The 24,562-nt window shown below is 47.7% G+C and overlaps 4 protein-coding genes and 1 pseudogene across 4 annotated transcripts; 3 read left to right on the top strand and 2 right to left on the bottom strand.

Moving 5' to 3' along the window:
* Positions 1-819: 819 nt before the first annotated feature.
* On the bottom strand, positions 820-7,569 carry LOC139760000 (uncharacterized; annotated as a pseudogene).
* A 2,995-nt stretch (positions 7,570-10,564) lies between these two features.
* Positions 10,565-14,358, top strand: LOC139760029 (uncharacterized). The gene is made up of 2 exons (XM_071682768.1): positions 10,565-10,652; positions 12,195-14,358. The coding sequence occupies exon 2, from the start codon at positions 13,389-13,391 to the stop codon at positions 14,073-14,075; it is 687 nt and encodes a 228-aa protein (XP_071538869.1). The 5' UTR covers positions 10,565-10,652; positions 12,195-13,388; the 3' UTR covers positions 14,076-14,358.
* LOC139760028 (uncharacterized) lies at positions 10,577-12,180 on the top strand. Its single transcript, XM_071682767.1, has one exon. The coding sequence runs from the start codon at positions 10,687-10,689 to the stop codon at positions 11,920-11,922; it is 1,236 nt and encodes a 411-aa protein (XP_071538868.1). The 5' UTR covers positions 10,577-10,686; the 3' UTR covers positions 11,923-12,180.
* A 985-nt stretch (positions 14,359-15,343) lies between the features above and the next one.
* LOC139759999 (uncharacterized) lies at positions 15,344-18,679 on the bottom strand. Its single transcript, XM_071682744.1, has 3 exons — positions 18,081-18,679; positions 16,031-17,254; positions 15,344-15,901 (listed from the first exon to the last, which is right to left on the bottom strand). The coding sequence occupies exons 1-3, from the start codon at positions 18,677-18,679 to the stop codon at positions 15,778-15,780; spliced, it is 1,947 nt and encodes a 648-aa protein (XP_071538845.1). The 3' UTR covers positions 15,344-15,777.
* A 1,385-nt stretch (positions 18,680-20,064) lies between these two features.
* On the top strand, positions 20,065-23,750 carry LOC139760027 (uncharacterized). The gene is made up of 2 exons (XM_071682765.1): positions 20,065-22,902; positions 23,405-23,750. Exon 1 carries the CDS (start codon positions 20,738-20,740, stop codon positions 22,454-22,456), a length of 1,719 nt encoding a protein of 572 aa, XP_071538866.1. The 5' UTR covers positions 20,065-20,737; the 3' UTR covers positions 22,457-22,902; positions 23,405-23,750.
* Positions 23,751-24,562: the final 812 nt, after the last annotated feature.

Below are 24,562 nucleotides of genomic sequence, written 5' to 3'. Positions count from 1 at the left end.
TCCGCGTTATATTCTTTAATCAAACTCCTAGCCATTAAATTGTACCACTACCCTTTAAACTTGTATGCAGCAGCCTTTATAAAACGTCGGTGACGAAAGTTTTACGTTCGTGCTGAAAGTTTTGGCTTAATTAAAGAGCATCTAGGACACGTTAGTCTTTAAATCCGATAACATTTATGGCATCCTTGATGATTATGGAAAACAGTTGGTTAGTTCTGAGAACAATGGGGTTATCGAATGTCATGGTCTTTAAGGCCGTCGTCAAGCCGGCTGAGCAGGTTTATTTTGCTCTTGAAATATATCTTTGGTATAAAATTTTGTATCACAGTATATCACTGCCGTGACCGGTTAGCACCATTACGTCTTCCGTTACACAGCAGTATTTATGGATGAAAATCACCTAAGCGTTCGGACGCCCTCTCGGTGTTATCGGAGTATCCATTAATAGAAGGCTATTCATCGTCCCATGTGATGGCGTTCCTCTCTTAGAGACCTGCCATGAAACCCATCATTATTCATTACTGATTGTTTCATTCTCGTATAATTAAAGCCTGCTGAAGCTGGGCCAGAGGTTCAACGTGCTAAAATGACGATAATTACTCATGGATTAACAATCCCGTCCATCTTGACAAGGTTATGTTGCCCCATTTTGCTGAAATTACTTTACGTAATGGTCTTCCACATTGTCAGAGCAGAGGGCATGTGGCTCTTAGTTACAGAACTAAAGAATATATATATATATATATATATATATATATATATATATATATATATATATATATATATATATATATATATATAGTGTTGGTCCCTGTTTTCCAAGCGATGGTAGTGTTGTCTCATTGTTCTGGAAATGGTAAGCTTGTGTGTGTGTACGTTATATATGGAGGTTGTCCCGCTGGTCTGGGAGAATCTGGGCTGATGATCGTATCTGGACATATTACCAGCCCCTGGAGTAGGTCTTGAGGTACTTTTGGGAGAAGGAACCTGAGGACCACCAGTCTGAAACCAGAACAAGAAACAGTGGTTAGGGAGTGAAAGGTGATAAAGAAATTGTGGTTGGAGAGGAAGGGTAATGAGGAAGCAGTGGTTAGGGAGAGATGGATGATGAAGAAATCGTGGTTAGAGAGAGACGGATTACAAAGAAACAGTGGTTAGGGAGAGAAGGATGATGATGATAGAGAAAAGGAGGGGTAAATATAAGCAAGAGATGATTGGTTTTACGTGTTTCGTTCCTGAATCTCTCGCGATTCCATGGTAATGTAAGGGCGACCGAGTTTTACATCATGAACAGAGACACTCAGCCTTACCTCATTTCCTGAAAAACGACGTCGGCGACGGGCCCGCTACTGACGGCGAGGCTGGACGCGCGGCACACGTGCTGGTGGAGGACGACGATCGTCACATTCCCCGGCGTGGAGGAGGCATGTGGTCCTTTCCACGGTGCACCAGAGTCAGACAGTTCGGCAGCGACGGCCTGTAGCAGGTCCAGCGCCAGCAGGAGACCAACCTGCACTTGCTGCTGTGCCTGGAGGGTGCCACCACACTCGCCCCAGGCGGCAGGACCGCCCGACGATGCTGCGGGCGATAGATAGGCACTCTCCGGCACGGTGCCAGGAGGGAAGACAAGGGCGTCGTTGGTGTAAACTCTGACGCCAGAGCGGACGCTGGTAATGTTGCTGCCGGGGGTGTGGCTGCCGTCGGTCGGACCCTGCAAAATAAGTGGGGAGTTCGTAACTCTTGTTTGTTCACAAGTGCAAATACATGCGTTTCATGGACATTTGTTAGATTAAGGTGGATTAACGGCAAGAAAGTATGTTTTAGTAATTTTCATCTAGATTTTAATGATGGTCGTCAAAAACATGTCGTCTGCATTGTCTTGGTTGGGTGAAAAGACATCTTTAGACTTCGTTTCATGAACATTGGTTGAAGTTTGGTCAGCTATATAAAAAAAAGAAATACTCGTTGACCTTTCGCCCTTATGAATCGCCCAAAGTGGTCGAATCACAGATTCAGAAACAGTATCTGCGTTCGTATGTGTCATAGACATTCGCTCACAACACCTACGAAGATTATTGATATCCAAATGATATTGGTGATGTCGACCTCATGAATCACCGTCAAAAACCTCATTAGAAACAGATTAAAGCGTATGGACGTATAGGACCAAGTTACGTGCCATGAAGTTTTAGGGCACTTGGTCCGTAAATGAAGGATTGTGGTCTTACTGATTCTTGGGAAGAAAATATGAAATGCAGTGTGGGATCCTGCCCTTAAAGGGGGACGTGATTATAGATTACGTTCAGAATATTTAGTTACTGAAATGAAAAATTTTGTAGTGTTTATCCTCAGGCTATATTTCGTCAGTCGCCTCAGCGATGACGTAGGAGTCAGGCCAGTTATTTTTTATTCCCAGGACGAATGCTGCTTGGGTCTTGGGCCTCACCTGGCGAGGCGTCCGTCGCCGACGTCGCCCCATTTGGTTCAGGTCGATGTTGTTGACGTTATTGGCGTTATTGTTGTTATTACTAACGTTGATGTTGTCGTTGTTGTTGTTATTGTTGTTGTTATTATTATTGTTGTTGTTATTGTTGTTAATGATGTTGCTGACGAGGGAGGCTGCCGCCAGGAGGAAGTTCAGGAGGGTGAAGGAGTGTATGGCATCGTCGCTAGGGCAGGAGGAGCTGGGGTCCTCGTCGCTGGGTCGTGGCATCAGAAACATCACCTGCTGCTGCTGCTGCCTGTAACGTAGCCACTCAGAAATTAGGAACACCCTCTCTCTCTCTCTCTCTCTCTCTCTCTCTCTCTCTCTCTCTCTCTCTCTCTCTCTCTCTCTCTCTCTCTCTCTCTCTGCATGTTATTACCAAATACAGAGCTGCAAGAGATCGATGGTAAACGAAGGAACTGAGGTCAAAAATTTTTTAGCCAATAGAAAATGTAAAGTGGTAGCAGATGGAACCAGAACTGAAGAGAAGAGCCTCCTCTCGAGAAAACATTATCAGTATTAGCGTCAGATTAGCCTTAAGTGTTAGCTTCAATATTAGCTTAAGTGTTAGCTTCAGTATTAGCTTTAAGTATTAGCTTCAGTAGTGTTTGTGAGAATGATATCAGACATTGAGATAAAAGAAAAGAATTTCAGTATTTTGCAGGTGACACGAGCGAAAGACGATTGGATCCATAGGCAAAGAATTAATGCAAAAATGACCAGATTATAATGTACAGATGGGCAGAAGAGAGCCCGATGGAATTCAGTTAAGAATAGATTAGGCAAGTAAGTTATAGAGGGATTAACCTTATATCGGTGACTCCTTACAAAGGCCTAGCGGGGAAAGACGCATCAAGTGGAGAAAACGTCAAAGATGTTTGAGTTATCTTAGATGAGATACACGAGTTCAAGGAACAAACTGATGAGATGATACAGTCAAGCCAAATAATGAGTGGTATGGTCATGGGTAATTACCTCAAAGGAATGGCAGATAGTTTCTGTGAGAATATTTAGTGTGCATTACGAAACAAAAGTTGATTATTACTGTATCCTATGATCAACATTCAGACGGATGGAAAATAACTTGTAATTATGTTACGCTCATTGAATACTCGCTTAAGTATATATTGCTGTGAATAGATATGGAAACCACAAGGAACCTCACCCCCGTCAGAGATTCTGAGACCAGCAGGATACTCACTTTTTCTTGCGTTTGGGCCGGCCGTGCCTGCTGGCGTAAGAGGAGAAGGAGGAGGAGAAGTCCTGTTCCTCCTGGCGCAGTCGCTGACTGCGTCTTAGAACGAACTCGAGTGGGTCCAGCGGTGGGGTGCCCTGTGTTGTCGTGGTTCTGGTTGGTGGTAACCAAGGCCACCAATGGCTGTTTTGTCTGCCCGAGCTTTAAAGAAATGTGAGTTTTCCATAAAGTTTATCCTTTGTGTGCAAGACGACATGTCCAATATCAGATATCTATAATTACGTGGTTGCACTGTTCAGGAGGTTCGACCCAGTTATATAAGGCATGGTCCTCGTGTTCATCTTTGAACCTTTGTGTATGAGATTTAACCCTTTATGTTAAATCTGCCACCGTATATGAACTTGGAAGAAGTTTGTGCATTAGCTCTGATTCTCTACCTCTGTAGTCTAACTCCTTGTGTCTGGGATTTAAAAGTTCTTGTTATTTTTATTCATGATTACTATTGTTATCCAGAATGTTATCAACTTAACGAGAACACCTGTAACTTACCTGTGGCCGGGGATGGGGCCTCCTGCAGCAGCATCGTCGCCTTGGTGGCGGTCCACAAGCAGTGCTGGTGACCTGTAGTAGACCCCAGCACCTGCCTGACGCCGGGGGCGCCACCTGGCCTCATCGCGTCTCTCCTGAAGGTGCCAAGACCAAACACTATCCTCAGATTTTTCTCGATGAAGGGAAAGCGCTTCGCCAAGTGGCCCAGTCCCTGATCCCCAAAGGGCCGTTCCTCGTCTTTCGTTGTCGTCGCCTCTTGGGTCGTCCTCGGGCGTTGTGGCGGTCATCGTCGACCTCACCAGAGGGTATCCTTCACCGGACATTACCGGTGGCTCATTGCCATCATCCTTCAGCAAAGGTTGATTCGTTGTGAACATATTATCATCGGGTTCCGCCGAGGCCTGCACGACGGGAAGCACACCAGTGAACTGAGCATTACAGACTCCCACCAGTATTACACTGTACAGTGATAACCTCGGTATGTTGTACATCATTTTCGTTGTATCTTTCTATTATATATATATATTTTTGCCAACTTACGAAAGAGATACATACACCGCCAAGCGTTGTTAAAGTCCTCGTGGGGTAAGGGGAATCACCACTAAATGACCCGGGTATAACGTACTACTTTAGTCCTTCCTAGATAACAAGCTCTTTACTTCTGAGACGGTGAAATCCTACGGTGTCTAGTTCAACTAAATGACATTTACACCGTCCTTGCTTCAGTGCCGATTGTTCTTGCTGAAGGTGCTTGCTTCAGTACCGTACTTTCTTAATGCATACGGTTCTTGTGACTTCAACCCTAAGTCGCTTTTTCGCCAGTTCGCAAGCACCACAAGCATCTATAGGACATTACACTTATTGTAACAAGGAGCGAGTACAGATCCTAGAAGTCATTGCAGATCACCATCTCAGTGCGGTCTTCACATAAATGGTCGTTTCAGGTAAGAAAAAGGTCAAACTGTCGTGTGTCTCACAGATTGTTGTACCACCCCAGTAAGGTTATTCTAGATCACCGTATAAGCGATGTAGGTCACGTATGTTACCACCAATCAACATAGGTCGTTTTAAGTCACTGCAGTTTAACTACAGGTTCCCTAAGGTCATTGTAGGTCACAACGAAACGCTAGATATCATTACAATACATCGTAGGTCGTCAGAGGTCACCACAGACCATCAAGGTCTACCTCATGTCACCACCAGAGACGAGGACCTGGCTGCTGGCAAGGATACAGCCTTTGGCAGAGGTGACCAGCCTTACCGAGCTGCATAGCGGCCAGCAGGTCCTCGGCGTCCATACCTTCAGGAGCCCCACCTTCCTGGAGGAGCCACCTGCCGATGCTGCGGCTGTAAGGGAGAGGGACGAACAGACAAGATGAAAACTCAAGATTCCAACACGGACTCAAGGAGTGACGTCTCTTACCAGATGAATAATATTACCCTTGTGATATCTTGCTGAAGATTTTATATACATCGTAATTTGTAAAAGACACTATGAAATTTTAAGGGAGATGACGTTGTGCATTTAGAGTTCTTTTACGTAACTCCGAAGTTTTTCAGAGATTACGTGTCCTAATTGATCGTTTACGGATTTCTCGAAGTTTCATAGTCACTGTTCATCAGTTGACTAATTAGCAGTAATGTCAGAGTCTTATAGCCAAGTTAGACAGTATATAATGGATCCTGGATAAGCTTAACCACCAATTACCAGTCATTAATTCACAGTCTGTGCCATACATGTACTAAAAGGTCACCAGTACCATACATAACAGACATGCAGTGAAAGACCTGTGTAACAGTGTTGGTAATACTTGACCTGCGGTGACGGATACCTGAGCACGCTGGTGACGGCAGCGGTGACGTGGGCGGCCTGGCTAGTGTTGTGGGCGGTGCTGGTGCTGCCGTGGGCGGCGGTGCTACAGAAGGCGTGCAAAAAGCAGAGTGGGTCCTTCTCCCCCACCACCCGCTGCCACAACCCTAGACCCAGCACTGTTCCCAGAGACGCCGCCCCTTCGAAATTATCCCTCTCCAGCCCCAACCCTGCAGGAGAACACACCGTAACATCTCACCCTCGTCACTCCACCGCCAGCTGGCTGTTCTCCAGATGGTATAGCCACAGTTTGAGCAACACACAGAGGATGTTCTTTGCTCAACACAATCATGAAACGTAGGATTATGTTACATGTATTTTCATTGTGTGGCCTTAGGAGTAAAATTAAAACAAATGGTATTGCGTGTCAGGCTCGGAAATAAAGTACGTCTACGTAACGGTAGTAATCGATAACTTTACAACGTACCATCGAGGCAGTAGTGTTATTGGATTAAAAAAGAAATACATGTGAATTCCTTACCCTCGTTCCTCAGGTGTGGGTCATAAATGTTTTGGTCAATTGCCTCTGTATTGTGGCGGATGTCTGCTCCAGCGCCCCTCCGTTGGCTGACTCCGTGGGTGGATGATCCAGTGAGGCTTCGCTGAGGCGCGGGTCTCAGGGTGGAGTTGGAAGCCTTACATAGTTGACTTGCGATGCCCCTCACACTGAAGGCCTGGGTGAGGGAGGATGAATAGCGAATGAAACTCATGTGCCAATAGTTCATGGGAGACTTCTACAGGTCACTTATTATACATTAAATTTACAAGACTTGGTTTATGTTTTGTTGAATCTACTCTTATATGGCTAGAGATAAATAAGCGAATAACTTTCGATATTGTTAACTGAAGGGACGAGCTTGTAGGATTTTGCGAGGGTTGTTTGGAGAGAGCGGTCCTCACCGTGACAACCTCCCGGTCGGAGCGACCCATCGGCGGCGAGAACTGCACATCATTGACGTTGTTGTTATTATTGTTGTTATTCGCTATGTTCACGTTGTTATCGTTATTGTTGTTGTTGTTATTGTTGTTATTATTGTTATTGATGTTGTTGACGATGTTGGAGGCCAGCTTGCCGACGGCGAGGGCGAAGTTCAGCCAAGTGAAGGTTGTGATACCGCTCGGGGTTAGGCAGTGTGGGCCGGCGGCGGAGGACGGGGTCTGCGTCGGACGGTACACCTGCCACCCGCGCCCACCTCTCATGGATCTAGGTCTGGTGAGGGAGGGAGGGAGGCTAGTGTTAGCCGTTAGCGGACATAGTCGGTCAGTTGTGGCTTAAAAAAAAAAAAAAAAAGCTTAGGTTCTCAGGTACGAAAAACGTCTTAGACAAAAAGACATGGGTTGTGCCAGCAACGACATACTTAGGTAAAAAGGATATTTCACACACTTATAGAGTTGGCTGTTACTGACAAGAGCCCAGCTAGGATAGGCTTGGTCCTTGCGAATAATTGCTCGCACACAATCCTATCTTTGATTTATTTTGTTAATGCCTACTTTTTTTTTTTTTTTTTTCTTAAAAAGAAGGAACAGAGAAGGGGGTCAGGTGAGGATATTCCCTCTAAGGCCCAGTTCTCTGTTCTTAACGCTACCTCGCTAACGCGGGAAATGGCAAATAGTATAAAAAAAAAAATATATATATATATATATATATATATATATATATATATATATATATATATATATATATATATATTTCAATCTAAATTTTTCTGAGATGTTTTTGGTGTCTTGGATTTTTAACAAATCAATAATTTATACGCACTGTAGTCATATCGAGTGACGGATAGTTATTACGGCTGTAATAATTCGTTACAAATATTAAAAAGTCTGCAATAAATTTACTGTCAGAGATCTTGCTTCGCTGTTATAGGTGTGTTATAATTATTTACATCGCATGTACAGTATAGTAATATTCATTTGCCTCTTACCCTGTTGTGCTTGTAATTGTTGTAATTCTTTGTAATCTTTATCGTAATCTTTCTTATCGTCAATATTATCTTGGGTTTAAAGAACTCTCCCCTTTTCTTTCTTGTATATCGCCACGTTCATCTTACTAGTAATTCTACTGCATGTATTCATATATTTCATCGTAATTTTCTCTTATTTCGTCTTTACTATGATATTTTCTCAAGTAACCTTGACAGTTCTTATTTATTTCGCATTACTTGCTTGCTGCGTGTAGATGATATATATATTCATTGTTTTTTCCCAGTGTTATCTTGTGATTCGTACCATCTTTCTGTAGTTAGTGGATATTTTTTTGTTTTCACGATATTGCTCTCTGTTTAGTACCTGTGATATTGTGAATTATTTACTCTGCATGATACCAAAGCAAGCAGTATTCAAGGAGGAGAGTTATAGGACTTGAAGGATTAAGTTGAATCCTGGGATTCAGTAGTTGTAGTTAAGGGCATAACTTGTATTCTAAGGGTTACGAAATTGTATCAAAGGGGTTATTGTCGTGCTGAAGGGATTGTTATTAAAGTGATAAGGCCGTATTTAAGTGGCTACGTCATCGTACCTAAGGAGTCAGGGGCCAAGAATTACGGCGAAAGTCTAGCTTTACAGCAATACGCGGGTCTGCCATCTTATTGTACAGTGTGCTCTGTTTACAGGACGGGTATCAGTTTAGGTCTGATACCCTGGTGTTTAACTTACCTTCCTCTGTAGGAGGGACGAGGCTTGCCACTTCCTCTCCGTCAGTAGCGGTGCGCGGAAGGAGATGCTCTTCCCCCAGAGTGTTAGTGCGTCCTGCCACGATGACAGGAATGGAAATTAGGAGCCAAATGCTCATCTTATCCCTTGTGGGTATAACCGTCTGCTTCTCATATCTTCATCCTTATATCCAGGTAGACAATATCTCGCCTCACAAGAGAGGTCGACTGCTTCGTCGTCTGGTAAGGACGACTACCTTGTTATCAGAGGTCGACCTCGCACAGGCCAGGTCAGCTTCTTGTGCTTGCTTGGTTCCAGATGGGACCACACAAAAGGCCAGCTTAACGTTCGTTCATTCTCTTACGGAATGGAGGTCGAGCGTGGAGGCAAGGGAGAATAGAGGTAGATTAAAAGAGGCAAGGTCGACACAAGCCTCGACACTTCCTGTTCGCTTGTGTTCCTTTGACAAACTGACGCCACACTGTCCGCTAGGGTGACGTCCCGTGTGTGTGTGTGTGTGTGTGTGTGTGTGTGTGTGTGTGTGTGTGTCTGTGTGTGATCAACATAGAGCTCATGACTTCAACAACAGTTCCATGACCTCTGTGGGTGTGGAGACAAAAGCCCCCATCTTCCCCTAGTTAACATGGGTCATCCGACCTTATGAACGTCGTAGTTCAAGCACTCTCTTGCACCAGAAACCTTATACGAAATTAAAGCAAAAAAGTGGAAGCGATGTGAGCGTAACGTAGGGTGACGTGGTCGTGATGGGGCCGTTCCCATCTATACCGTTACCCGTCACACGGTCTGACACGCTTGGCGTACCTTCCTCCCAACCAGCTCCTCCCTCGAGTGGGACTTGGGCTAGTGTAGGTTCTGATGACTCTAGTGGATCATGTGATGGTCGAGTGTGTTAGGATTGGTGGTGGTGGATGAAGAGATTATGCACCCTGGTGGAGGGGTGGATGAAGAGATTATGCACCCTGGTGGAGGGTGGATGAAGTAAGGCAAAGTAAGGCATGACGATTCCCTTACCAATTAGATATACCCGTATGTACTGAAGACCAATGTGTACGACTTCACGTGAAAAACAGATGAGGTACATGTTGAAGGAAAGCATCACAGATGATATAGCAGAAAGTAGAAAAGAAATACTATGGCAGAAAGTAGAAAACAAACACAAATTACATAGACATTCAGACTCTCGACGACACAACAAACACGGGCACACCTCTTGGTACCCACGGGGTCTCGAAGCTCATGGCTGCAAAGTTTATCAGAGACACGAGTGACAGTAGAAATATTAGATGTACTTTATACAATATATTTTGTGATAACCTCACAGGTTTTACTTCTTGAGTGAGGATCAGAGGTTTCCAAGTTTTCATAGCACAGAAGACGGGTAGAGTCATAGGTAGACAAATTTTCAGCCATTTCCTCTGGGTATCTAGACTGTGCAGGGGTTTCTGGCCTTCTAGAATACGTATACGTCCTTCCGTACATCACATGTAGACAGCGGCAGATGTGAGGTCAAGTAATGTGTCCATTGTTGGAGGTGACACCGCATCTACTGCTGCTGGACTAAACAGAAGACGGAGCCTCGCGCACCAAACGACTAACCCAGATACCTGATGCTCAGCCTTTCTCGTCCTCATCCCCCATTGGTCTCCTGCACTCGTGTTCTTCAGGGAAGTGCTTCCTCATTGGTAGACACCGAGCATGACGTCATTCCCTCTCGTCTTCCTTATTGGTCTTGGTGGTTCTGTGTCATGGAGGTTTGAAGAAGGTTGATCGGTCGCGCGAGAGTGTAAGGAACGGTGTACTCAAGTCAGGGCGCCTCATGGAGAGTGCAGCGATGGAAGAACTTTGGGACTGAGATACTTATACATATACTTGTGTTTAAGGTGTGTTCAACTTGGTGTTTTCATTGTACTTGTCATGATTTCGAGTATAGTTACGGTGTTGGTACTGTTGCTTGTGTATGTTCACAACGCCGACTGTAAAATCGTGACGATGGACTTGGTTTATGAAGACGCGAGTCCGTCTCAGGAGCAGACGCGGAGGCTGACGGCGGAGCACGCTCGAGGAGGTCTGGAAGTCTTCAGGGAGGCAGTGGAGAGGCTGGTGAACCTCCACATTACAGAGAACAGGCAGGCGGCGAGGGTAAGCGCCACGACGGAGACGTACGTGGAGTGGCTGTCGTACCTCTTGAGCGCCAGCCTCGCCCACAGGATCCTTAGCGTCGGGGGCAGCGGCAGCAGCAGTAAGTCATGGACGACACCCTCACCTCAGCCACAGCACGAGCCGGGCTATCTGCCCTCCTTCGGCCAACAGTTCCCTAGCGCCTTCTCGGCCTTACTTAAGGCAGTGAGGGGGACGACCACGGACGACGAGGAAAACACTAGTGTGAGGGATGGAGGGGATGTGACCGAGAGGGAAGGTGGGAGGCCCCTTCCCTCCGTCAGAAGGCGGAGGGAAGATAGCGGTGTCATGTACCTGCCGGTCAGCGGCGGCGGTTCCTCCTCCTCCTGCCCCTCGTACGCTGATACCGTCGCCTCCTCCCTTACCCAAATGGCCTTCGCCTCCATGGCTCTCACCGTGTTCAACGCCGTCGCCAACATCCTCAACAACATCAACAACAACAACCAGAACAACAACATCAACAGCAACAGCAACGTGGCCAGCAACAACGCCAACGTTGCCAGCAACAGCAACAATGGCAACCAAGTTAACGTGGTATTGCCACCGCCAATACCCGGCAGACGACGGCGTGATGTTCAGGCAGCCAGACGCGTCGACGAGGCGCTGATAAAGATGCAGCTGGCGAGACTCCAGGTCAAGACGTCCCACGTCACAGGTATAGGACTTGGAGACAGTCAGGTGGAGGGCTCTGGTGTCCTCCATGTCGCCGGTATTAATGGAGGTGGGAACAAGGGGGCCAACCTACTCCAGGACTGGACGAGCGGTGGCAAAGTTGATAAACCAAAAGGCAACGACGGATGTGTGTCTCGCAAAGCCTATGCCCGGGCCGCTCTGGCCACCCTCCACGTCATGCGAGACTACATCACGTCGCTAGACAAAAACAGACGTGGCACCAGAGCTGGGGCCCCGGGGAACACCGGGATGACGACTCCGAATCCGCGTCAAGCAACAGTACCTCTAGCGACCAACTGACGAATCAACATCTCCAAACACCTTCACTATAGCGAGCAAGAGAGTTGACTTTTAACATTCATTGTAACTCCATTTTTGACGTCAGCTTAGCATGACGATGCCACTCACATGATCATGAGGGGCAGCTTTGACATTCAAGATACCTCTGCAAGATGCATGCTTTTATGTCTTTCTTAAAAGATACAGAAATAGTATCGTCCATCTCCATCACGATGTTCTTAGACGACCAAGCGTAGCTTGAAGAAACGATTAACATGAATTTGTGTGTGCAGGTCCTGCGACACGGGGTGAGTGTTCGGTGCCACTGACAGACGTAAGCTCTAACGTACCTGCTTCCGGTCGTACACCTGCCGTGCCTCACAGCTGCACGGGAGTGGCGGTCTGCTGCACCGTGCTTACGATTGCAACGCCCATGAGACATTCCGAGCCGAAGACTGAGGATACACTGTTGAAGAAGAGTCCAGTAAACTCATCCTGTACGGTGATAATCTTTTCCTTCACATCAGTATCAAGGACAAAGTTGTGATGGTAAATATTAAGGTACTTAATACGGATAAAAAAAAACTGAGATATCTCACAGTTGAGTAACGTATGACAACATTTTTGTGTCCTACTTTTGTGTTTGCTCTTTGGCCAATGGAGAAGTTTGCATTATAAATCTAGTTTGGTCGTGCAAACGTATGCATAGTTTTCACCCACATATTTCCACTGACATGAAGATACTGACTTGATGATTCCCTCCACCACAGACACCCACGTATGTCATGACCACTTGGAAGATGATGCTGCGTCTCGGCCTGATGGTATACTTACAGGTTCCTCTCTGCTCCCTGCTCTCTGCCACCGTAAGGGGTGACCTACTCGCTCCTCACGCCTCTGTTTTTTACCGTCCTGCCGGTGACAGAAACGAAATAGACGTCTATTCCTTCTCCTCGCCCTTTGAGGCTAGGAGAGGGCTGGAGGCTGATACACCTTGTCTGCACACTGAGAACGGTGATGTTAATACTGGAGAACTAGCACACTCGGGGAGCAGACATGGAGCTATCAAAAGTAATGGGGATTCTTTGCCAGTATTAAGTAAAGAGGAGGATCACCAAGACTCCAGTGTGGGTAAGTTATTGTTTGAACAAGGAAACGAACCTTTGACTCGTATGGAAGACAATGTTGCCACATCTGGAGAGAGAAGGGATCGGCATCTGTATCCAGCGCTAAACAAATCCACAATACAGATGGAGCCGGAGTGGATGGGATTCCAGGTTTGGAGTCTTCGCAGCTGAAGAGGACTCTGTATATCCTGCTGGAGACCATAAAATCCCAGCCTGAGGAAGCCATCCGCGCCCTGGTGATGGTTGAGCCAAGGAAGTCGAGCCAACAGGACCTCAGGAGACACACTGATTGGGGCAGGACGTCCTCAAGAGTGACACATCCGCTGGAGGAGCGGTCCCAGGATACGAGAAGTCGTCACAATGAAGGTTCTTGGAGGCAAACCTCAGCTGCTGACCAGGGAGATACACCAACAACAGCTGGATATTCTGGCCATCCTGCGCCCCCAGGATTGCCTCCTTCAGGTCTCCGGAGCGACAGGGTCCGCCGAAGGTAAAGGTGTCATGTATTTGCCCATCAACCAGCCACAACCGGACCCTTGTGCAGCCCCCAAGGGCTCCAAACTACTGGAGGCGCTGCCGCTGGTCTTCCTGAGCTCCATTATGACCGTGGCTGACGCCGTGGGTAATGTCATTAACAACATCAACAGTAACAACAACAACAACAATAACAATAACGACAACAACATCAACAGCGACAACACCAACTTAGCGGCGAACATCAACAACGCCAACCAGATCAACCTGGTGCCCTTCGGAGGACGGCTATTGAGGATAGCCAGGGGGGTTATGACCTCCGTCGGCAGGATGGCCCTCGGGATCTATGAGGCGGTCCTGCCTCCTGACGGAGAGGATGACACCAATACTGACGCAGACGATGATGGAAGTGATGACTCAGGTGCTGACGTGGGGGAAGATGAGTCGGATTCTGACGAAGGGGACGACGATGACTCACCAGCCAAGAGGATCCGGACCCGTCCTGCAACTGACGCAGTTGACGACCTCGCTGGTAACTTCCTCCTCGAACCACTGGCGCCCATGGTCCACTAGTGGCTCCGATGCTCCAGTCGGGACTGACCGGGTTGGCGGTTCACCGGGAGAGGCAAAGATTAACCACAATTTATACATTAATGTTGCAGACGCTGAAAGGGTTGGCGGGTCGCTGAGGGAGTGAAGCGATGCCACCTTCCAACCTTCTTAATAGCGAAAAGAATGATAATTCGTTGGGCATTAAGGCAGATCTACTGAAGATTAAGATTGAATGAAGTATTTATAGATTTAGAATATATGAAATATAACATTTTACAAGTACCGTACTGTAATACTGAGTGAAATACAGAACATGTTATCCTATGACATTGTTTCAATGTCCTTATACATTCTTGCTGATGTAAACGCGTATCACTGCTAATGTAATTCCTTTATACATTCTGGCTTCAGAGGCTCCTTAGTGATACGTCCAGTTGAATAGATGACCAAGTACACAAGGTCCACGCTCCCAGTACCCTCACAGACTTACGAGGTAAACTTTATATAGTCACTCACACTGTAAGTCGTGACGTAGTTTTGCCTCTGTTCCTGGTCACCCTTTGGTCTCAGTAGTGAAGCACTTGTGCTCTTTAAGAACGTCATTCAACATGACGCTAACGATGGACATCGTTAAGGTGATATTCCTGGTAATTACACCGGAATTAAGTTCTTATGTACGTCATTAATAAGCCATTATTTTATAGTCTTTTTTTAAATTATCTTTTCAAAACTGAGCTGAGCTCCTACTTATTTTTTTTCTTGCATTATCCTTCTAATTGGTCACGTAGAATAATTTGTGTGTGTGTGTGTGTGTGTGTCTCATTTGAATGCAGATTCTACAGATAATAAACTAAGAATTGGAAAGAACATAATTCTCGTCTCACTGTCTTTCATCATCGAGTAGGTGTATACATGCAGACAACCATTATGATTACCATCAACTCCCGGGAACCCTTTAGTTATTAGGCAGATCAATATTGCTCCAGTGAAGGATGTGATGTGGGAGCAACACCAGTCATATATTTTGGTTCTTCTACAGCCCATTTTCTGTGAAGTTCTATTTTCATGGTTGAGTATGATGATCGATGTGTCGCCCCCACATCTTCATTTCTTTTAATATTATGTAATGGATGGGGACCTGTGGATCTTGGTATGTGGAAGGTTGATAGACAAGATCTTCCAGTGCCTTCTTACCACCACACATGTGTATATGATAATGTGAAATATCTTTGGAATAATGAAAAAAAGATAACGAAATTTTTTTATTCCCTGTGAAACAAATTTCATTAAGGAAGACAAAAGATATTAAGTAATATGTTGTACTGGCAGCGCTAATGCCCCTCAACACGACCTCACAAGGGAACATAACATTAAGGTCATCATAAATGTGGGTCAGGAAATAGACGGAGAGAACCCACGTCAGAACAGATAGAATAAGAAGAAATAGATGGTACCGATTTGGTCAGACTGCTCACGTATAGAGACTGATTTGACAAACCTTCCGAATTCCGATTCATTTATATTTCTGCCAACTGTTGATGGGATTTGATGTTACTGCTACTGATAGCGTATTGAGATCGTTAGCTCACTACCTTCACATCTTTTTTTTAAGGTTACCTTTGTCGCATCTGACCGACAGTGAAAACTAGTTGGCTCAAATGATGTGAAAACGTCGCCACAGGTCCACGGAGAGAGGAAGAATGTCATCCATGAGGGGACAATATCAGATAGTGAGGGTCTGTCGACACGTCGGGAAGAGAAGATGACACCCGCGGCCTCTGACGGCGGACCTGACGAACTGGTGGAGACTGAGGGCGCTCTCCGACACCCTCTGGTACGCCGCGAAGCTGTCAGGGACCAGACGGGAGAGCAGATCAGACGCTACGACATGTTTACTGAGGAATAGAAAATGTAAAGATGGGGATATCATGTTTATGTGTGAGAGTAAAGATGTAAGCATAAGCTTGATGACTTACCTGGCGAGGACAGTCAGCCAGACGTCTGGATGTGGGTGGCGATGGCGCAGGCTGCCACAAAGCTGGAGTCCCCGGCAGGCGGGGGAGGCCAGGGGCGAGGCCTTCATCCAGCGGCCCATGGCTCTCAGGAGTCTTGCAGCCAGACCTGCTCTCTCCTCAGAGTCTCTCGAGACGTCAGCATCCTTGCGAAGCTTTGTCTTTACTCTTATGCCCTTAGGACTCTCCTCACTCGTGTCCACGCCCTGCTGGAGGTCCTGAGTCACACTCACGCCCTTGCATGGCCCTCTCACTTCACCCATGCCTTCTGCAGTGACCCGTCTGTCGCCCCAGCCTGGAGGGAGATTTGCCTGATGGGCTGGAGAGGAGTGACTGGAATGCTCTTCAAAGCCATTTGCCACATCTCTTTGAGCTCTTCTACGTATCCTCTGGCCGCCGAGGGCGTGTGACACCGACGTCTGCTGCAGGAGTGCTGAGAGCTCGGAGTCATCCAGGATGTTCCATTCACCAGGTACCGTGAGGCGAGTGATCATCGCACTGGATGAGGAATTCAAGTTGGCTGACGGGGTCGTAAGTGTGGGTTGGCTACGTCTCCGGGGGAGATGCAACATAGCGTGCGACAGACGTGCCATGCCTACTGTCTCTTCCTCAGCGCTACGTCGGGAGGACGTGGCCGTAGGGTCTCCTCCCGAAACGCCCTTCCTTTGCGTCGTCTGCGTCACCTCCTTCTTGCTCTCCTTTATCAACTTATGGTTTACATTCTCATTCGCTTTGTGGCTCATATCTTGCTTATGTTCCGCCTCTTGATTCATTTCCCATTTTTGCTCTGCTTGCGTCTCCCGCAGCAGCTCCTGCAGGGAGAGGTGGAGGGTGTGGGCAGTTGTGTTGTGGAGGACGTGTCGCCAGACGGCCCTGAGGGAGGACCTCCTCCGACGCCCTGGGATCGGGGGCGGGAGCATGACGTTGACCTGCGCAGCGTTGTTGACGTTGAGGGAAAGCTGCGCATTGTTGTTGCTTAGGTTGCTGTCCGAATTGATGTTGTTATTGTTGTTGTTATTGTTGATGTTGTTGTTGATGTTGACGATGATGCTGAAGATGGTGAGGCAGACGGAGAGGAAGGCCATCTGGCTGATGGAGACGCCGGCGGCATCCGCGGCGGTAGGGCACTGGACCTGCGTCGACCCTCCCACAGGCAGGTACATCACGCCCTCCTGGCTCCGACGAAGTCTACCGGATGACAGCAACCACGTCAGTATAACCAGTGGACACTGTTACAATATAACCAGTGGACACTGTTACAGTATAACCAGTGGACACTGTTACAATATAACCAGTGGACACTGTTACAGTATAACCAGTGGACACTGTTACAGTATAACCAGTGGACACTGTTACAGTATAACCAGTGGACACTGTTACAATATAACCAGTAGACACTGTTACAGTATAACCAGTGGACACTGTTACAGTATAACCAGTGGACACTGTTACAGTATAACCAGTGGACACTGTTACAGTATAACCAGTGGACACTGTTACAGTTTAACCAGTGGACACGGTTACTGTATAACCAGACCGTCACACTGGACAGCGTTACATGATAAAGTCACTGAGGCTGCGAAGAGAAAAATGATTACATAGTACATTGTTCTTTATGCTCAAAGTAACTGGGAAATTTAAAGGTGTGAAATCCATTTGGTGCCTCTACAGCACCACTACTCATTGGCCCCGCAAACCTGAGAACACAACCGCAGCGGAAGGAGTAATAAGTCCTGTATTAAGTACTGTATCGCGCTTATACAGCCAACAGATACCAATATCAGGAACAGAGTTGCCTGTTTCCTGAGCATCAACCTGAGGTCGCAACAATACCATTGCGCCATCGCATCCCATTACCACGAACAGTACCATTCTGTCGCGTCATCCAAATACCAACAGCAGTATCATTGTACCATGTCTCTACCATACTAACAATAGATACTCTTATCTACTTAAGATACTCTTATCTACTTAAGATACTCTTATCTACTTAAGATACTCTTTATCTACTTACCTTCTCGTGTGTGAGGAGCTCGTAGAGTTCTGGACGTTCCTGACCATCGTTATCAAGAAGCTTAGCAGGTTATCATTTCCTGAAGACTTCCGTTTGTGTTCTGTAGGTCGAAGTACTGCGGCCTGTGTTCCGTATTGTTCTTCTATCATGGGTGTTGACGCTGGCATCATACGACTAGTTTCTTTTCTCGTCTTAGGCCACAGTTGTGAGTCTTTACCTGGACGCATCAAGTTATGATGAATTGGCTCGTCAGATCCAGAAGCATTTCCCTCGGAAGCAACTGACCATTTGTCGCTTTGGGTTAGATGATGATACATCGTCGTATCCTTCTTCAGGCTCTGCAGGATGCGGAGGACAGCGTCTGAGCCCGTTGTGAGAGCGAGCCACTGCTTCAGTATGAGTTCCTGAAGACCTTTGGTTCTCACGGTGTCCAGGAGTTGTCGGTGAGTCTGGCGGTGGTACTGGAGCGTTCGCGAGAGGAGCCTGCGATACACTTCCGTCTTGGTCTCCCTCAGGAAGTCTTCCTTCGTCCAGGCTTGAGAATGATTCCAGAAGACTGGATCGTTCGTATGATCAGCATTGACTTTAGCATTATTCATCTGGACTGGAAGGTTCAAGTAACGTGTATGGCTATTACTGTTAGTATGACTTTCAGCATAGGAGGTTTTCCAGGCCTGGCCATCATGCCAGCCTTCCCTGGATTCATAGTGTGGTCCTCACGTAGACTCTGGTCCAGGTCAGGGATATTGATGTGGAGTTGGTTCCTCCGTTGGAGATGTGTGTGGCGGAGGTGGGCAGCCGTCTGCATCATCATCCTGGTGGAGAGATCTTCGATCTCTCGCGGGTCGACTCTCGCTTCAGGAGCCTCACCCCAGGGGAGGAGGATGTTTGGCTCCCGTGAATCATAGTCAAGCATCGTGCTGGCTTTGAGGCGCGGCACCAGTAGCGCCTCCACCGTTACACACAACAACCAGGCCATTCCCGTTACGAACTTTCCAGATATCCACAGATCACCTCCGTTACTCTCCTGGTGTCTCCCAGACAGCGTCCGTCGCTTCGCGTCCACAAGCTCCTTCCAAACTCACACCGTTGGAGACACACTGATCATGTTGACTCATGACACTGATCATGGCGACCCATGACACTGTTGTTTATCCGACGACACTACTTGACACGAGTCTCAATATAACGCGAACTTCCGTAAGCTCAATGGCCGACATTACCTCAATTTTCGGACCTCGACAACGAATACAGTAAGTGCTTCTTTGCGTTACCGTCCACCAGGCGGCAGTGAGAGCTGGCAGCCCTGCCTCAGGGGGCGAGGCCAGGTTGGACTCCTGCCCTAGGAGTTGGAGCGAGACACACACACACACACACACACACACACACACACGCCTTCATCGTGCAGCGGTTAGCGTTGCGACCCACCAGTCTAACGGGCCCGGGTTCAAATCCCCGATACAGCAGAGGCTCACAGTCAACCCAGCTGTTCAACCTCCCCTGTGAGGATGGACGATGAATAAGCCCCTGGCGGAAATGGATGAGGTGAAGAGACGGTGAAAGAGATTTAACGAGACCTCTATATATTGTAGCATGTTTTAGCATCGCTGTCTTAATGATGGACGGTATGGGCTGGTGAGGGCAGACGCTTCCTCCGAAGCTTCCCCTGTTCCGCTTCTTCCTCCTCCACTCCAACACATCCTCACGTTCCTCTCCCACCTCATGCCCCTCTATCTCTGCAACCTACATGTTTACCACCACATCTTAATTCCGTTAGTCAGAGGTCACACTCCGCCAGTCTTACGCGTGTGTGTGTGTGTGTGTGTGTGTGTGTGTGTGGGAGGGTAGATGTGGCGTTCATGTGTGAGAGCGTGAGTCTGTATTACAGGTGTGGTGGTTTACCGGGTGGGGGCGCTGAGCACACAGGGCTCAGGAGGGGGCCCGCTTCGACAGATGGTCAGGTCTGAGGGTTGGTCGAGAGAGGTTGTGGCGCGAAGCCATGCCGCAGACCACGAGCTGCACCGCTGAGGGAAAGAACTGGACGCAGAAGGTGGAAGACTATTCAGGGACCTGGAAGGAGGCAGAGGCGAGACGAAAGTAGAAAAACGTGATGTGAAAGACTGGGCATAGTTGTGAACCGAGGAAATGTCATGAATATGATAAAGATGTGCAGTCAGGACAGAGATGACTAGATAGATACACAGAAGGGAAAAGATAAGAAAGTGAAGACAAAGTAGGGAGGTGAAAATCGAAATAAGACTAGAGTAAACAAGTAGATCCTGTGCGCATCCTGAAGAGGAGAAAGAGAGAAATATAGGTTTACGAGCGAGAGGAGGAGATACAGCCAAGGACAAGAGCAAATCAAGTTGCAGCAGAGAGAGAGAGAGAGAAGATGGAGGAACGAAGACTAATGCAGGTAATGCTTATACATTGATGCCAGTAGATGAGGATTCATAAGTGGAACTGAGGGATTTCGAGACCCAGCCGTAAGTACTCCTCTCAGGTCTGTTACTCTGTGGCGTCAGGTCGCAGCAGAGGATGGCTGCCATGTCTACTCTGGATCTTCCACACTACGGGAGTTTCAGCGTTTAGGTCAGAAGGTCGAGGCAAGGTATGATGATCGTGTCATTACAGGTGAACTCTACACGCCAGTGTCGATGCACAACGGAGGAAATCTTGGGAAGGAAACCATGAGTCGTGCCACGCCAATTATGTTGACGGTTGTCGTCCAATTCGTACTGACGACGACTCCCACCATTTCAGAAGCACGACGGGTCATGGACCTCAACTACGACGATACCAGATTCCACCTTCAGGAAGATTACCGTCACGTTGACCCTCAAGAGGCCCAGGTGAGGCTCTCTATGTTCGTAAGCCAACAACTGCAGGAGGGCAGCAGCAGGAAGGAGACTATTCGCCGCGTCCTTCTCCACGCGCTGCAAGAGCATCGTCGACGACTGCCAGACGTGAGACGACAGGTGACTGCTGGAGGAACCCTAAACGCTACGTTGCTGAGGCAGTGGTTCTCTACGTGTGTCCATCGCCAGGCCGCGAATTCCTACTTCCACACACTGCCGCTTGTCGACAACCAGAAGGCTGAGTTCTTGTCGAAGTTCCTCAACTCGACCCCTAGACGGTGGCCGCTCGACAGGGCAAAAGTGGGACTTCCTGCAGCCGAGATATTGACTGAGGGAGGATTTTCACGCCCACGAGAGAGCCATAAACGCGTTCGGCGTGACGGACCTGCTGTTATGTACCTTCCCGTGGGCGCTGGCGGGAGTTCCTCAGACTGCCCAGATTCCGTCGACGCCGCCGCCGTCAGTATCTCGCAGCTGGTCTTCCTGTCACTCTCCCTGGGAGTCTTCACCGCCGTGGCCAACATAGCCAACAACATCAACAATAACAACAACAATAATAACAACAACAATGACAATAACATCAACAGCAACAACCTGAACTTCGCAGCGAGTGCCAACTCCGGCAACCAGATCACCGTTCAGCTCCCGCCTCCCACTGGTCGTGGTAGACGTGACCTGCATGATCTGTGGCAGGCGCACCTCGCTGCCCTCAGGCATCACAAGGATGAAAGGCTCAACCAGAGCAACATTAAACGCACTCAGAGGAAGCGACGTGAAGTAGATGTTACAAGTAGTTCGTTTGCAGAGGTTCCTGACCGTCAGACACCCAGCCGTGGGACCGACGGCAACGCAGACACGGCAGCAACAAACCAGCCAAGAATGGACCTGAACTATGATATAAACTACGACATAAGAGACCTGAGCTACGACACGAGAGACGTAAACTACAACACAGGAGACCTGAATATCATAGAGAGGGAAAGCATTAACATCCCCTTAGGACTGTCTCACGTTACAGAAGAGCGAGGTGTAATCAGCCTCAGTAAAGAACAAACTGAAACGACTTCCGTCGTAAAAGAGTATAGACACACAGCCAAAGAAACCTCGACTCCACAGGACGATCTTGGAAGTCCTCTGACTGATCCAGTCTTAGAGGAGCATTATCAAGGAATCTTACAGATCGCCAATCGTCACGGTTACTTCCTCCCGCCCCAGGGAGTTCCTCGTCTTCTGCGTCGTCTTTTTCGTGAGCACAGCCCGACGGAGACGTCTGCGGCCCTCTCCCTCAGTGACGACGGTGAGCTCACCACAGCCCCGACAGTCGCACGTCCTACGCGTACATCGTCCACAGCAGCACTGAGCGGTGACTCGTCGAAAGGTATACTGGGGAACTCTACTGTACGGTCGTCAGGAAGGTATTCAACTGAATCTGAAACTTCGAAGATTCGGCTTCCGCAGATAGTCCCATTGTGGCTTCAGCTAATACGGGAGAGAACGAGAGAGCTTTTCACCCCATAACACTGCTGGAGCCTGTGGAGTCCTTGATGGAGTTGCACAACGTATCACAAGTACCACTCGCGTCTCTCTCTCGACAACCTCTCCCTCCGCTACTTCATTTGTCGTCTCTTCAGTCTCTGGAATCTCATTCAACACCCGTGTCGCAAAGCTCTCGTCCGTCATCATCACCCGCAACGAACGGCGTCCCCAAGTCGCCACCGTCAGCGGTAGATGCATCGTCGACATCACGTTCATCAGTGACAGACATCTCGCCATCAGCCTCGTCGACGGATGTCCCCCCATCGCCCGTCAGTATGGAAGGCGTCGCTGCAACATGGGCTCTGAAGGCGGCCATGACATGGTCGGTGTGGGCCTCGCTGTCTTCCCCACCCTGCCTGGGTCAGTATCTGTGTCAGCTTCTGCAGGTGGCGCCGAAGGGAAGCACCGTGGAGCCACGCTCTGGCTGGGTGAGTGTTAGCGTAATGTCCTTCTAATAATCCAAGGATTCTGGTGTAGTGTTGAGACCGATTTTGTTGAGTCTTCTTACATTTCCAGATATCAACAGTTGCGTCAGCTTACCAGACTGTAGGGTGTATAAACTACTACCTGTATGCTCACTGTATTCAAAATATACTAGAGTTTTAGTGTCTTTGTTGTAAGATTATGACATAGATCAAATGAGTGAAATACCTAATGGTTGTTGGCTATAGAACACGACACAGTCTACCGCATCATTAGCGCATGACACGGGGTTGTTTATATCCATCCTGTAGCTGCGGTGCTTGCCTGGAATTATCATATTTGCTGTTGATTATCGTTAATTCCAACCTCATTCCTAATCATTTTAATCTAGCTCACGTCATGTGAGTAAATGAGGTCGAACTAAGACGTCATCATTGCATGTGACCAATGTTATGTTTGGTACTGACGCTCTTCTCCGGCTGACCACACCCACCATGCCTTCCTCAGGTACTATCTACAGACGTCGCTAACCTCTTACCTCACCTACACCTTCACCGACTACTTGAGGGAGGCGCGGCTAGGGAGATGTCGCCATCTCTTCCCAGACTGCCAGGACCCACCATCCATCCCCACATCCTGAAGACACCGACGGAGAAGATGATTAAGGTATTTGCGTTACCCAGGCCAGCCAGACCCTAACTTCGTCCAAGATTTCCTGATGACACCAAGGAGTCGTTGACATCCTGTCTTTCGTCTGCAGCAGACTCGCATTTTCTATGTGAACCAGAGGACGCTGGAGGAGAAGGGGCGAAGAGCAACTACTGTACTTTCACTTCAACTTGAAACTCACATTTTTCGCGGTAATTAAAAGTTTCCCCTGAAAACTGCATTTTTCTAGACATTATTTTCTCTTTTGGCATGTAAATTTTCCAAGTATATAATTAAAGTCTTAGCTTTTTTTTATATACCATATAATTTTGATTTCTATTTTGCTTACGTTTCACAAGGTTCTTAAAGCAAGAGGGGAAGAGACCTGACACAGTAACAAATTCTGTTGTTCTGCTTGGAAGGTATATTTACACACACACACACACACACACACACACACACACACACACACACACACACAGCCTTACAGTGACATATCCCTGTGGGACTGAGAGGCCCGACCGTCTAATCTAACGTTGGGTCGCAAACCGCCTCTACTTTATCAAGAGTTGTTGATCACCAGGGCATTATCCTGCCCTGCTGACCTTTACACGTAGTGGGGACCAGCACCGACTATTATACTCTCTCTCTCTCTCTCTCTCTCTCTCTCTCTCTCTCTCTCTCTCTCTCTCTCTCTGACTGTCCTCCAGCAGATAACCTCGTCATAGACCATCAAAGTCTCCTGTTATCTGTTCTTTCCCATGAAATTCCGACACCACGATCTCCTGGTTGAAGTACTTCTCACACTCTCTTCATAGAGGGTAGTGTTTCTCTCTCACTTGACTAAGGCGTGTCGAGTGGGTCAGGTCGAATGAAGTAGGTCGACTGAGTCTTACCGACCGATCGTATATTGTTTGCTGAAGTTGTTGACTTGAGGCTAAAAATATGCCCGACTTCCCAACTCACTGAGGGTGGTCGTGAACATACTTCTCCAGTGAGTATAACCTGGCCATGAAC

This window comes from Panulirus ornatus, chromosome 34 (assembly GCF_036320965.1).
Source record: "Panulirus ornatus isolate Po-2019 chromosome 34, ASM3632096v1, whole genome shotgun sequence".
Lineage (NCBI taxonomy): Eukaryota > Metazoa > Arthropoda > Malacostraca > Decapoda > Palinuridae > Panulirus > Panulirus ornatus.
Note: the sequence above shows the minus strand (reverse complement) of the source record. Positions and strands in the feature narration are given on the sequence as shown.

Excerpts from the sequence above, each read along its gene's own strand:
- LOC139760028 (XM_071682767.1), top strand. The coding sequence starts at position 10,687 with ATGATTTCGAGTATAGTTACGGTGTTGGTACTGTTGCTTGTGTATGTT.
- LOC139760029 (XM_071682768.1), top strand. The coding sequence starts at position 13,389 with ATGAAGGTTCTTGGAGGCAAACCTCAGCTGCTGACCAGGGAGATACAC.
- LOC139759999 (XM_071682744.1), bottom strand. The coding sequence starts at position 18,679 with ATGAATAATGCTAAAGTCAATGCTGATCATACGAACGATCCAGTCTTC. Across the intron at positions 17,255-18,080 it reads AGCTCCTCACACACGAGAAG|ACTTCGTCGGAGCCAGGAGG; the intron begins GTAAGTAGATAA and ends GTCATCCGGTAG. Across the intron at positions 15,902-16,030 it reads TGGCTGACTGTCCTCGCCAG|CTTCGCGGCGTACCAGAGGG; the intron begins GTAAGTCATCAA and ends GGTCCCTGACAG.
- LOC139760027 (XM_071682765.1), top strand. The coding sequence starts at position 20,738 with ATGCACAACGGAGGAAATCTTGGGAAGGAAACCATGAGTCGTGCCACG.